We start from the raw sequence: 14,021 nt of genomic DNA, 5'->3' as shown, positions 1-14,021 counted from the left end.
GTGCGTCTGGGGAAAGGGCCCCTGCCTTCACTGCACAGGAGTTGGAGAAGCTCGTGGATGGGGTCCTCCCCCAGTACACGCTACTCTACGGTCCTCCAGACCAACAGGTGAGTACCCAGGGAGCAAGTTGTATGGGCTATGCCTGTGTGGAGAGAGCTGGTTGTAAGAATGAAGGGGCCAAAGTTCTGCGTGCATGAAGGACTGTGAATGCATGTGCCACATGGCAAGGGTAGGGATGTGGGCCACTCACTTTGATGGTGCAGTTGGTAATGACTTCTCTTCTTCCCCTGTACATGTCATGTAGGTCAGCGCCCACCAGAAGAAGGATATTTGGTGTGCCATTGCCAAGGACGGCCAGACCCTGGGGGTCCACCATAGACGGAGCACCCACTGCCGTAAAAGATGGGAGGACATTCGCCGCTGGAGCAAGAAGACGGCGGAGGCTCAGCTGGGGATGGCCTCCCAACGTGGGACGGGTGCCCGTCGCACCATGACCCCCTAATGTTCCGGATCCTGGCGGTGGCCTACCCTGAGTTGGATGGGCGCTTGGGGGCATCACAGCAGACACAAGGGGGTAAGTACAACATAATTCTGCTGACTTTGCACGCAGTGAAGGTGTCTGGGTGGGGAGGAGGGCTGTGGGTTCCCCTAGGCCAGGGGGAGTTCCGTAGGCTAGGCCCCTCAGCAATGCAGGCCATGTGGCACTCCACCCCACCTCTGTAGAGTGCCAAGTACAGGTATACATGCCCCTGTGTCATCTATGTGTGCTGATGTCCACCATAGCCATGTAGGCCATATCCCAGGAACTGCATCTGTAGAGCCCAACAGCGCGGCGTAGCGCAGGGGGCTGCTGTGTCTGTATTGTCCGCCGACGGTAGCGGTAAGCCATGCACTCAACCTGTCTTTCTTCTTTCCCCCCCCCTTTTTGTGGTCTCCCTGTTCTTGTGTGCATCAGCATCATCAGGCCGAGGTACAGTGGCACCAGAGCATGAGGGAACTGCATCCCACATGGCCATGGAGGGCCACACCATGGACTCGGAATACACCAGTGGGACAGAGGGCAAGGGGAGCTTCACGGCGGTCACAGGATCAGCAACCAGCGACACGGACTCGTCTTCCGATGGGAGCTCCCTTGTGGTGGCGGCAAAATCTGTGCCCCCCACTCCTACAGGTACAGCCGCCCCCCCCCCTACCAGCACCGCCCTCCCAGCAGCCCCTCAGCCTTCGCCCCATGCCCGCTCACCCAGGAGGGTGGGCATCACCTTCGCCCCAGGTACCTCAGCCCCAGCCCCTGTCACCTCTGCTGCCCTCAGTGAGGAGGCCATTGACCTCCTCAGGTCCCTCACTGTTGGGCAGTCTACCATTTTGAATGCCATCCATGGTGTAGAAAGGGAATTGCAACACACAAATGCATTCCTGGAGGGCATTCATTCTGGTCAGGCTGCCCTTCATCGAACCCTGCAAACTCTGGCCTCAGCAACTGATGGCAGCCATTGTCCCTGTCTCTAGCCTCCCCCCTCCACCTTCCTCCACCCAGACCCAATCCCCTGTACCCCAGCCTATCCCAAGCACACCATCAGACCAGCCTGCACACACGTCAGTGCACAAGGGAAGCTCAGGCAAACATAAGCACCACACATCCCACAGGCACTCACGCAAGCATCACACACATACAGACACAGCAACATCCACTGCCTCCACTGTGTCCCCCTCCTAGTTGTCTCCCTCCTCCCTCCCAGTGTCGTCTACACTCTCACCTGCATGCACTACCACTACAGCCACTAGGTCCCGCACCAACACACCCACCAGCACACCCCGCTCACCTGCACTCACCACCCCCACTACCATTTACACGCCCCCTGTGTCCTCTCCCAGTGTGTCTGTGACGCCCCCTCCCAAAGTACACAAACGCATGCACACACCCACCCAACATACATCCACCTCACGACAGCCTCCAGCGCATGCACCTGCACCCAAAGCCACTAAAGTTACACCTCCTACAACCACCTCCTCTTCCTCCACTCCCAGACCCCCTCCAGCTACCCGTCCCAGTGTTCCTAAGAAACTTTTCCTGACCAAGCTTGACCTCTTTCCCACCCCCCCTCCAATTCATAGGTCCCGTACTAGCACCTCAGCCAAAAATTCTCTGGTACCAGTGGTGCCTGTTAGAGGTATGTGGAGTGCACCGGGCACCAGGGCAGCCAGTGTGACACGGAGCCACAGCACAGCCAGTCCCCCCCCTGTGAAGCACCAGAAGTTGGACAGTGCACGGCAGGAGTGGGGGAAGGCTCCATCCAGCAAAGCCGCTCACAAGGGTCCCGGGGGGAGTGTCCAGTCAGCTGTGACTCCTCCGAAGGTGGCAGAAAAAATCGCCAAAGTCTGGGATGAGCAGCACAGCGGAGAAGACCGCCATCATTCCCGCTGCCCAGGAGGCCACCGCCACCCCCATCGTCAGTGGCCAGGAGTCCACCGCCAGAGTCAGTGCCCAGGAGGGCGGCCCCATCGTCAGTGGCCAGGAGGCCACCGCCAGAGTCAGTGCCCAGGAGGGCAGCCCCATCGTCAGTGGCCAGGAGGCCACCGCCAGCCACAGCCCAGCTGCCCAATGAAGGACTGCCAGCCCCAGCCCAGCTGGGCAATGAAGGACCGCCATGGCAAGCACCACTGAACAGGTCAGAAACTGCAAAGTCAAGCACCGCTGAACAGGGCAAGGACCGCCAACTCAAGCACCGCTAGCCCATGTGCGGCAGGGGCAGTGACAGTACTGGGACCGTCACAGGGAGAGTGATGCCCTCTGGGCACCAGTCCTCCTCCAGAACCAGTGGAGATATGCATCCACTCCGTCTGTCCTTAACAGGATGAAGCACTCTGGGCACCAGTCCCCCTCCAGAACCAGTGGAGACATGCATCCACTCCGTCTGTCCTTAACAGGATGAAGCACTCTAGGCACCAGTCCCCCTCCAGAACCAGTGGAGACATGCATCCACTCCGTCTGTCCTTCACAGGATGAAGCACTCTGGGCACCAGTCCCCCTCCAGAACCAGTGGAGACTGTTATCCACTTGAGAGACTGTGGCTTTGCACTCCCCAGGATTGAACAGGGGACAACCCACCCACTGTAGAGACTTGAGAGACTATGGTTTTGCACTCCCCAGGATGTAACAGTGGGCAACCCACCCACTGTAGAGACTTGAGAGACTGTGGCTTTGCACTCCCCAGGATGTAACAGTGGGCAACCCACCAACTGTAGAGACTTGAGAGACTGTGGCTTTGCACTCCCCAGGATGGTACAGTGGGCAAGCCACCCACTGTAGAGACTTGAGAGACTGTGGCTTTGCACTCCCCAGGATACATCAATGGGCATGGAGCCCCCTCGTGGACCTGGCGTGGTGCAGTCATCCGGCTGAGGTGCCCCCTCTTCCCTTCCCCCTGAAGTGCCTGTTGTATTTCTATCTGATGCCCCAGCAGTGTTCTCTCCGTTTTGATCAGGTATCTGATGAGGGCCTCGCCCATGCATTTTGGGCCCAGTGGTCAACGGATATTGAATGGTGCATTACCTGCACTACTAATCGTGATGTATATTTTGTTGAATGTGTATATATATCTGTATATATTTGGTTTCTGCATTTTGATATATTACAATGGTTGAACTCATTTCCTTTTGTCTTTGCATTCTTCCGGGGGTTTGGGGGATGTTACTGTAATGTTTGGATATGCATTGGTGTGTATGTTGTAGTGGGTGAGGCTCGGGTGGGGGTGGGGTGTTGCATGTGTGTGTCCCTGACTTTTGCCTTCCCCTCCCCTATGTCGTAGGTGCAGTACTCACCGTTGTCTTAGGTGCCGGCGATGATGATGGTCGTATAGGAGCAGGAAGACTATTGCAGGGAGTATTTGGAGTTCCGGTTCCATGGTGTCCTCGTTCCTCGTGGAGTGTGTAGTGGTGAGCGTTTTCCCTTTGAAATGGCTGTTTCCGCCGTGTTTTTATCCACGGTGAATCCGCCCTGGAAAAGGTGGCGGATTGGTAGGTTGTGATACTGTGTGCGGTACATTGTCTTCCGCCCGTCTGTTGGCGGTGACCGCCAAGCTGTTTGTCTGTACCGCCGTGGCGGTCGGAGTGTTAAAGTGGCTGTTTTTGTTGGCGGTTACCGCCACGGTCATAATTCCAATTTTTTTACCGTCGGCCTGTTTGCGGTCTTACCGCCGCTTTAACACCGACCACCAGGGTTGTAATGACCCCCTATAAGCCACACCTCTGGTAGGCCCTTCAGCCCAAGGGCAGGGTGCATGTCCCTAAGTATGAGGCTACCCCTACAGACCCCAGGCTCCATTTCCTCGACTCTGTACTTGCGGGGAAGATATCCTAAGGTATGTACAGGACACTGATCAACACGACGGTCCAACTACATAATGGCTTCCCCGAACCTAGGCATGTTTAGTGTCAAGATGTTGGAATCATGCAACTACACCGATTCCAGTGTTAGTTGCATGACACCATATACTCTGAAGGTTCCTTAGACTAGTTCCGATTGGGGACATTGCAAGATTCCACGAGGGAGGCCCTGGTGATACCGCTACCCCAGTTCTGCCTGTGTAGCCTTATGGGGTCTAGCTGCCAGCTCATGCAGTTGCTGACCCAAGACACCATTCTGCCTTCCTGCTGGTGGGCCTGGCTCAGGCCGGAGAAGCAGAACAAAGGATTTCCTGCAAGGGAGAGGTGTGACTACCTCCCCCGGTATATTAGATGCCTAAGGGCTGGGGTGGGATGGCCTCTGAGCGCCACCAGACTGCCTTGAGTGGCACATTTGGTGCCCTCCTTGCATAATCCAGTTTGCACCAGTTCGGGAACCCCGGATCCTGCTCTTGCACGAAACTGCAAAAAGGACAGGAGAGTGACAGTTCCCCTCCCCGTCTAGCTCCTCCCCTTGGGAGATGCACAGAGCTCAGCAGGTGGGCACTTGATTCTACCATCTTGGAAATAAGATGTGCAGAGGCCCCTGGGAGCATCTGTCTGATTAGGCCAAGTGGATGACGTCCCTGACCCCCTCTGATAGGTGGGTCACTTCAGAGAGTGACTAACCCCCTTTTAGGGTTAATTAAGGGTTCCCTCGCGGGTGAGCCCTCAGATTCGTCGAGCAAGACTGCAAGGAACTCTCTGCAAGACATCTTCTGCTGCTAGCCTCTGGGACCGCTGCTGGTCTGCTTTGGAACCAAAACACATCTGCCTTGGGTGGTAAGGCTCCCACTGCACCATGTTACTTCGGATTCTGCAAGAATTTTGCAACATCCAAGGCTGTGCATCCTCCAGGATCACAAGGACTCTGTTTGCAACTGGAAGCACAAAGGAATCTCCCTGAGAGTGAAGGAGCCACTCCCCTGCATCCACAGGCACCTCAAGACCGCATCGACCGGCTGGTGGGGTCTGCTGTTTCTTGAACACCGACAGGCTCTGATTCACAGGTAGTGAGTCTATGGCTAACTCTGGGTCCTGCTTGTCTTTTGACCAATTTGGGAGACTGTGTGCCCCTGCCACTGGATTGGAACCCTGTGCACTGCAGCTGTTCCACTTGCCAAGGCTTGTTCATCCTTCCTCCAGGAGGTCTTCAGGTGCCAAGAAGCCCTGGCCTCCAGCACTATGCAACTCGAAGATCAGCCCCTGTCCTGCAACTCCTGCGACGTGGGACTTCTGTTTTGTTGTGCTGGTGAGGCCTCCTCGTCACTTCCTGCGTCTATCACCTGTGCATCACTCGTGGGGGCTCCAATGACGTCTGCTGGCCTTCCTGTGTGGTGAAGGCCATCCCTGACTCCCTCTCAAGGGTAGAGTCTCCTGGACCTTGCTGGTCCCCAAAACTCTGCAAATTCCTCTTCAGCTCCTGCTTGCATTTACAGTGCTTATTGGTGACCTGGCAGGTCAATGACCGTCCTGCAATCTGGCAACAACCGGGGTACAGCCTGTAAGCAACTCCTGGGATCATCTGCAGCTCCTGGACCCCAGAGTTGGACTTCCTCCTCCACCGACTTGCAGGAACTTCACCTCTAGGAGGATGGGCATTGCCACCTACACCACCTTGGCACCTTCAAGGATGCTGGACTCGGTCCCGTTCCTTTCCAGGCCCTCCATATTCTGAATTTATCCCTAGGTTTTACCAGCCTGGTCCAGAGGTTGTGACTAGGCAACTGGACAACCTGAGGCATCAACTGACTTCTGATAGAGTCGCTTCTCCCCTTTGCATCCGGGTTCCTTGGTGTAGGTACTCCATCTTCTGGGTATCCTTAGGTGGAGGTACTCTCCAACCGTCCTATTGTCTGTTGGTTTACTTGGGGTCCACTGGGAAGAGTCCTGAGGCCCACAAACTCCAACATTTGCTCCCTATGTTAGTCTGTGGGGCGACTGGGTGGGTAACTACCTTGCACCTATTCACTGGGGACACTTACTGTACTTACCTCTGGCATTTTTCTTTACCCCTAGCTAACTACCACACTTACCACAGTGTGGTACCACACTTACCTTGGTTGGGTTCACTTTTTTAGTATATGGTTTCCCCCTCCAATAGGGCATTTTTAAATATATTGTGTGTAGATATCTCCATAGAGAGATATACCAATGCTAGTCTGGTAGTAGTGCTGTAATAAAGAAACCTCAATTTTTGCAACACTTGTGTGGTTCTTTCTTGTAATTGAGTTGCTGTCTAACTACTGTGGCATTGCAAGCGCTTTACATTCCTCCTGGTTAAGCTTCAGCTGCTCAACTCAGCTACCCCTAGACAGCTTTTCCTATCTGTACACCCATTCACTATCACTAAGGGTTGCCTGGACTCAGTATAGGGTGCCACACCATATGTGTACACCATAAACTGAGCCAGCCTCCTATATTGGTGGTGCAGTAGTCGGATAAGACACTTGCATTGCTTTACCACTTGGTGAGCAGTGGCTTTCCATACAAAAGATCACTACTAACTATTGGTTACATACTGCAATAGTAACTGTAGGAAATGCTACACTTTTGCCTGGGTAGTCACGGATCTAGAAAAGCCCTTTCTTTTGAAGCCTTTTAAACATTTAGAATCTTAGAATAATATGTGCACCAAAAACACTACCTTAATACCATGGGGCATGTTTAAGAAAAGTGGCGCTGCTCTTGGTGCAGCGCCACTTTCCTTGTGCCCCTTAGCGCCCTCCCTACTGCAACCATGTGTGCGCCCTATTTAAAATATGGAACACCATGGCACAGGGTAGGGGGGCAATAGTGTGAGAATTTATAACACTATTGATGTACTGTTTAGGGTTAGCACCAAAATGTTGGTGCTAAACCTTAACAGTACATTTTGGCCCATTGTAAATAATGGTGTGCCCCCTTTTAAAGCCTGCTTTAAGCAGACGTTATAAACTGGAAAAAATCACACAAAGAAATCACTTCGATTTCTTTGCGCCATTTTTTCTGTCCCCCTAATGGGGGAACGCCCCCCTTGCATACATTATGCCTGGCAGAGGCATAATGTGGTGCAAGAGGTTATAAAGTGACGCAATGCATGCACTTCGCCACTTTGTAAATATGGTGCTGCATTTTTGACCATCTAACGCCACATTAGCGTAGAAAAAAAGTGTGCTAATGTGTCGTTGGATGGCGCTAGGCTGTCTTAAATCTGGGCCCAGGTCTTTAGTTAAAGGAGCTGACCCGATTCAGGAGTCTAGATATGGAGATCTTAAATTCGAGGCGCTTAAGGCCCTGTACACTGTAAACGCAGCCAGCTTCCTACAATCACCTGATAAGGCCCACGCCAAAAAGGTTCCAGACACATTTTCCTGACTTGTTTTCTCACCAAGACCCAGTCACTGGGACTGAGGTCATGGCACTGTTCTTGTTGTGGGGAAGCTGTGACAATTCCACCCTGATGAAACACAGAACTCATCACATCAGCTAGTCCTTTGCATGTCATCAGTTACATTCACAAGTGCATTCAAAGGAATTGCTGGCAGTCCTGTTGTGTAGGAGGCTGGCCTGGCTTGTAGTGGGTACCAGAGGTACTTACACCTTGTGCCAGGTCCAGTTATCCCTTATTATTGTAGAAGAGGTGTTTCTAGCAGCTTAGGCTGATAGAAGGTAGCTATGGCAAAGCAGCTAAGGCTGAACTAGGAGACATGTAAAGCTCCTACTATACCACTGGTGTCATATGCACAATATCATAAGAAAACACAATACACAGAAGTACTAAAAATAAAGTTACTTTATTTTTATGACAATATGCCAAAAGTATCTCAGTGAGTCCCTCAGTATGAGGATAAGTTATATACACAAGATATATGTACACAAACCAAAATTATGCAGGTAATAGCATGAAAAGTAATGCAAGCAATGTAAAGTTACAGTAGATTGCAATAGGAGCACATAGGTATAGGGGCAACACAAACCATATACTCCAAAAGTGTAATGCGAATCACAAATGGACCCCAAACCTATGTGAGCTTGTAGAACGTCACTGGGACTGTAAGAAAACAGTGAGGGTTAGAAAAATAGCTCACCCAAGACCCTGAAAGGTAGGTGTAAAGTGCACCTACTACCCCCAGAGAGCACAGAAGTCGTGATAGGGGGATTCTGCAGGAAGAACAAACACCAGCAATGCAACAACAGTGGATTTCCGGACCTGAGTACCTGTAAGACAAGGGGACTAAGTCCAATAGTCGCGACAGTGTCGAGAGTGGGCAGGAGCCCGGAAATGCCAGCTGAGGGTGCAAGAAAGCTGCCACCTCTTGGAAGAAGCTTGGAGTTCTGCAAGAAAGAAGAGGACTAGGAACTTCTCCTTTGGAGGATGGATGTCCCACGTCGCGATGAAGCTTGCAGAGGTGTTCCCATGCAGAAAGACCGCAAACAAGTCTTGGTAGCTGCAAGGGTCGCAGTAGAGGCTTTTGGGTGCTGCTGTGGCCCAGGAAGGGACCAGGATGTCGCCACTTGGAGGAGGAGACAGAGGGGGCGCCCAGCAAGTCAGGGAGCCCTCACAGAAGCAGGCAGCACCCGCAGAAGTACCTGAACAGGCACTTTGAAGAAAAGTGAACCAGAGTCCACCCGAAGTCACAAAAGGGAGTACCACGATGCCGGAGGACAACTCAGAAGGTTGTGCACTGCAGGAAGGAGTTTCGGGGACCCAGGCTTGGCTGTGCATGAAGGAAATCCTGGAAGAGTGCACAGGAGCTGGAGCAGCTGCAAATCACGCTGTACCCAGCAATGCTGTCTAGCGTGGGGAGGCAAGGACTTACCTCCACTAAACTTGGACTGAAGAGTCATTGGACTGTGGGAGTCACTTGGACAGAGTTGCTGAGCTCCAGGGACCACGCTCTTCATGCTGAGAGGGGACCCAGAGGACCAGTGATGCAGTCTTTTGGTGCCTGCGGTTGCAGGGGAAGATTCTGTCGACCCACGGGAGATTTCTTCAGAGCTCCTGGTGCAGAGCTACCCCCAGAGCATGCACCACCTGGAAACAGTCAAGAAAGCCGGCAGGATGAAGCGATACAAGGTTGCTAGAAGTCGTTGCTACTTTGTTGCGGTTTTGCAGGCGTCCTGAGCAGTCAGCGGTCGATCCTTTGGCAGAAGGTGAAGAGGGAGATGCAGAGGAACTCTGATGAGCTCTTGCATTCGTTATCTGAAGAATTCCCCAAAGCAGAGACCCTAAATAGCCAGAAAAGGAGGTTTGGCTACCTAGGAAGGAGAATTGGCTACCAAGAGAGGTAAGAGCCTATCAGAAGGAGCCTCTGACGTCACCTGCTGGCACTGGCCACTCAGAGCAGTCCAGTGTGCCACAAACACCTCTGTTTCCAAGATGACAGAGGTCTGGGACACACTGGAGGAGCTCTGGGCACCTACCGTGGGAGGTGCAGGTCAGGGGAGGGGTCATTCCCCTTTCCTTTGTCCAGTTTCGCGCCAGAGCAGGGCTGGGGGAATCCCTAAACCGGTGTAGACTGGCTTATGCAGAGATGGGCACCATTTGTGCCCATCAAAGCATTTCCAGAGGCTGAGGGAGGCAACTCCTCTCCAGTCCTGACACCTATTTCCAAGGGGAGAGGGTGTTACACCCTCTCTCAGAGGAAATCCTTTGTTCTGCCTTCCTGGGCCAGGGCTGCCTGGACCCCAGGAGGGCAGAAACCTGTCTGAGGCGGTTGGCAGCAGCAGCGGCTGCAGTGGAGACCCCGGAAAGGCAGTTTGGCAGTACCCGGGTTCTGTGCCAGAGACCCGGGGGATCATGGAATTGTTCCCCCAATGCCAGAATGGCATTGGGGTGACAATTCCATGATCATAGACATGTCACATGGCCATGTTCGGAGTTACTATTGTGCTGGCTAGTGCCAGGGTGCCCACACACTAAGTAACTTGCACCCAACCTTCACCAGGTGAAGGTTAGACATATAGGTGAGTTATAAGTTACTTAAGTGCAGTGGTAAATGGCTGTGAAATAACGTGGACGTTATTTCACTCAGGCTGCACTGGCAGGCCTGTGTAAGAAATGTCAGAGCTCCCTATATGTGGCAAAGGAAATGCTGCAGCCCATAGGGATCTCCTGGAACCCTAGTGACAAGTTTGGAAAGCAGAGAGAGCATAACCACTGAGGTTCTGGATAGCAGAGCCTCAGTGAGGCAGTTAGGCATCACACAGGGAACACATTCTGGGCACATACTTATGAGCAATGGGGCCCTGCCTGGCAGGGTCCCAGTGACACATAGACTAAAACAACATATATACAGTGAAATATGGGGGTAACATGCCAGGCAAGATGGTACTTTCCTACACAACCCCCCCCCAAACGAAGGACAATAAGACTAGCCATGACCTGATGAGTCTTCATTGTCTAAGTGGAAATATCTGAAGAGTCCATCTACATTGGAGTGGGTACTCCCAGGTCTATGTTCCACTGTATAGTCCATTCCCTGTAAAGATATGGACCACCTCAACAATTTAGGGTTTTCACCTTTCATTTATTTTAGCCAAAGTAGAGGTTTGTGGTCTGTCTGAACAATAAAGTAAGTGCCAAACAGGTATGGCCTCAACTTCTTCAGTGCCCAGACCACAGCAAAGACCTCCCTCTCTATGGCAGACCAACGCTTTTCTCTAGGGGTCAACCTTCTGCTGATAAAAGCAACTGGTTGATCCTGGCCCTCAGAATGCAGTTGTGATAAGACTGACCCTACCCCTAATTCAGATGCATCAGTTTGAACAATTAATTTCTTGGAGTAACATGGGCTTTTTAGGACAGGTACAGAGCACATGGCCTGTTTGAGCTCCTCAAAAGCTTTCTGACAGCTAGCTGTCCACAATACCTTTTTAGGCATCTTCTTACTAGTGAGATCAATAAGTGGGGCTGCTATGGAGCCATAGTTTTTAATGAATCTCCTGTAATACCCAGTGAGGCCTAGGAAGGCTCTCACCTGGGTCTGAGTTGTAGGGGGAACCCAATCCATGACTGTCTGGATTTTCACCTGAAGTGGTGCAATCTGTTCTCCACCTACCAGGTGTCCCAGATAAACCACCTTTCCCTGCCCTATCTGGCACTTTGAGGCCTTGATAGTGAGGCCTGCCTTTTGCACGGTCTCCAAAACTTTCCAAAGGTGGACCAGGTGCTCATCCCAGGTGGAGCTAAAGACAGCTATATCATCTAGATATGCTGCACTAAAAGCCTCCAACCCTTGCAGGACTGTGTTCACCAACCTCTGAAAAGTGGCAGGTGCATTCTTCAAACCAAAGGGCATCACTGTAAATTGGTAGTGCCCTCCTATAGTTGAAAATGTAGTTTTAGGTTTAGCATCCTCAGCCAATTTGATCTGCCAATACCCTGCAGTCAAATCAAAGGTGCTTAGATACTTGGCAGATGCCAGTGTATCTATGAGCTCATCTGCCCTGGGTATAGGGTGAGCATCAGTTTTTGTTAGCTGATTGAGACCTCTGTAGTCTACACAAAACCTCATCTCCCTTTTTCCATCTTTTGAGTGAGGCTTTGGTACAAGCACCACAGGACTGGCCCATGGGCTTTCTGAAGGTTCAACCACTCCTAGATCAAGCATTTTCTGAACCTCTTGTTTTATGCAATCCCTGACATGGTCAGGCTGCATATAGATTTTACTTTTGACATGCAAGCTGTCTCCAGTATCAATTGTGTGTTCACACTAAGATGGGGTGCCTGGCACAGTTGAAAAGAGTTCAGAAAATTGTCCAAGGAGATTTATGCAGTTGTCTTTCTGTTCTGCAGTCAGACAATTTGCTAAAACTACTCCCTCCACTAACGCATCCTCTTCAGTGGAAGAGAAGAGATCTGGGAGAGGGTCACTCGCTTCTTCCTGTCCTTCATCTGTTGCCAAGAGCAGGGGGAGATCAGCCCTGTCATAGTAGGGTTTTAGGCGGTTGACATGAATCCCCCCAACGAGGACTCCTGGCAGTGCTGAGGTCCACCAGATAGGTAACCTCACCCTTTTTCTCAACAATTAGATGGAGTCCACTCCATGTGTCCTGGAGTACTCTCGGGGCCACAGGCTCCAAATACCCACACCTTCTGTCCTGGTTGGTACTGGATCAGAACAGCCTTCTGGTCATTCCATTGCTTCTGGAGCTCTTGGCTGGCCTGAAGGTTTTTACTGGCCTTTTTCATGTACTCGGCCATTCTGGATCTTAGGCCAAGTATATAGTCCACTATGTCCTGTTTGGGAGCTTTTAAAGGTTGTTCCCAACCCTCCTTCACAGTGTTAGTGGACCTCTTACAGGGTGTCCAAAGAGGAGTTCAAAGGGGCTGAAGCCCACTCCTTTCTGGGGTACCTCCCTGTAAGCAAAAAGGAGGCAAGGTAACAGGACATCCCATCTCCTCCTGAGTTTTTCAGGGAGTCCCATTATCATACCTTTGAGAGTTTTATTAAACCTCTCTATCAGTCCATTGGTCTGTGGATGATAAGGAGTGGTGAATGTGTATGTTACACCACATTCCTTCCACATAGCTTTCAAGTATGCAAACATAAAGTTGCTACCCCTGTCTGATACAACCTCTTTTGGGATACCCACCCTGGAAAAGATTCCCAGGAGGGCCTTTGCCACTGCAGGAGCTGAAGTGGTCCTTAGAGGAATTGCTTCAGGATATCTTGTGGCATGATCCACAACCACCAAGATAAACCTATTGCCTGAAGCAGTAGGAGGTTCAAGGGGGACAACTATGTCAACCCCTACCATTTCAAAGGGCACCCAACCACAGGTAGTGGAATAAGGGGAGCCTTTGGCGTGCCACCAGTCTTGCCACTGGCTTGGCAGGTCACACAAGACTTACATAAATCTTTAGTGTCCTCTGACATCCTAGGCCAGTGAAACAGGGGGACAAGCCTTTCCCATGTTTTGATCTGGCCCAAATGCCCAGCCAAAGGAATGTCATGTGCCAGCGTTAGGAGGAACTCTCTGTACTGCAGGGGAATGACCAATCTCCTGGCTGCTCCAGGTTTTGGGTCCCTTACCTCTGTGTACAAGAGGTTGTCCTCCCAGTAAACTCTATGTGAGTCACTGACATCCCCATTTAGCTGCTTGACAGCTTGCTGTCTGAGACCCTCTAATGTGGGACAGGTTTGCTGTGCCACACTCAGCTCTTCCCTGGCAGGCCCCCCTCCACCCAAACGCTCAGCAGTGTCTGCTGCCAGCTCATCTGGTGAAGGTTCTGCACAGGGAGGAAATTCTTCTTCCTTAGAAGGAGAATCATCTGTAGAGGGAGGGATAGTGGGTAGGGATTTACCCTTACTACCCCTAGCTTTAGGGAGCACTTGGTCCATTGTTCCAGGATCCAAGTTACCCTGTCCTTTTTGCTTTTTGGCCTGAGCCCTTGTCAAAGCAAAAATATGCCCAGGAATGCCTAGCATTGCCGCATGAGCCTCCAACTCCACTTCTGCCCAAGCTGATGTCTCTAAATCGTTCCCTAGTAAACAGCCTACAGGTACATCTGAGGCAACCACAACTTTCTTTGGACCAGTAACCCCCCCCAGTTGAGATTCACAACAGCCATGGGGTGGCTAAGAGTGTTG

At 51.7% G+C, this 14,021-nt stretch overlaps 1 protein-coding gene across 1 annotated transcript in view; it reads left to right on the top strand.

Annotated features, from left to right (window-relative positions):
- LOC138275894 (kinesin-like protein KIF17) overlaps nt 1–14,021 on the top strand; it is a 1,877,333-nt gene that overhangs the window by 1,559,931 nt on the left and 303,381 nt on the right. Inside the window, exon 16 of the mRNA XM_069219138.1 lies at nt 2,128–2,155. Coding sequence (XP_069075239.1) covers nt 2,128–2,155 — 28 coding nt within the window. The remainder of the gene's footprint in view (nt 1–2,127; nt 2,156–14,021) is intronic.

The sequence above is a fragment of the Pleurodeles waltl genome, chromosome 2_2, assembly GCF_031143425.1.
Source record: "Pleurodeles waltl isolate 20211129_DDA chromosome 2_2, aPleWal1.hap1.20221129, whole genome shotgun sequence".
In the NCBI taxonomy this organism is placed as follows: domain Eukaryota; kingdom Metazoa; phylum Chordata; class Amphibia; order Caudata; family Salamandridae; genus Pleurodeles; species Pleurodeles waltl.
The sequence above is the reverse complement of the archived record's forward strand: the minus strand, read 5'-3'. Positions and strand labels throughout refer to the sequence as shown.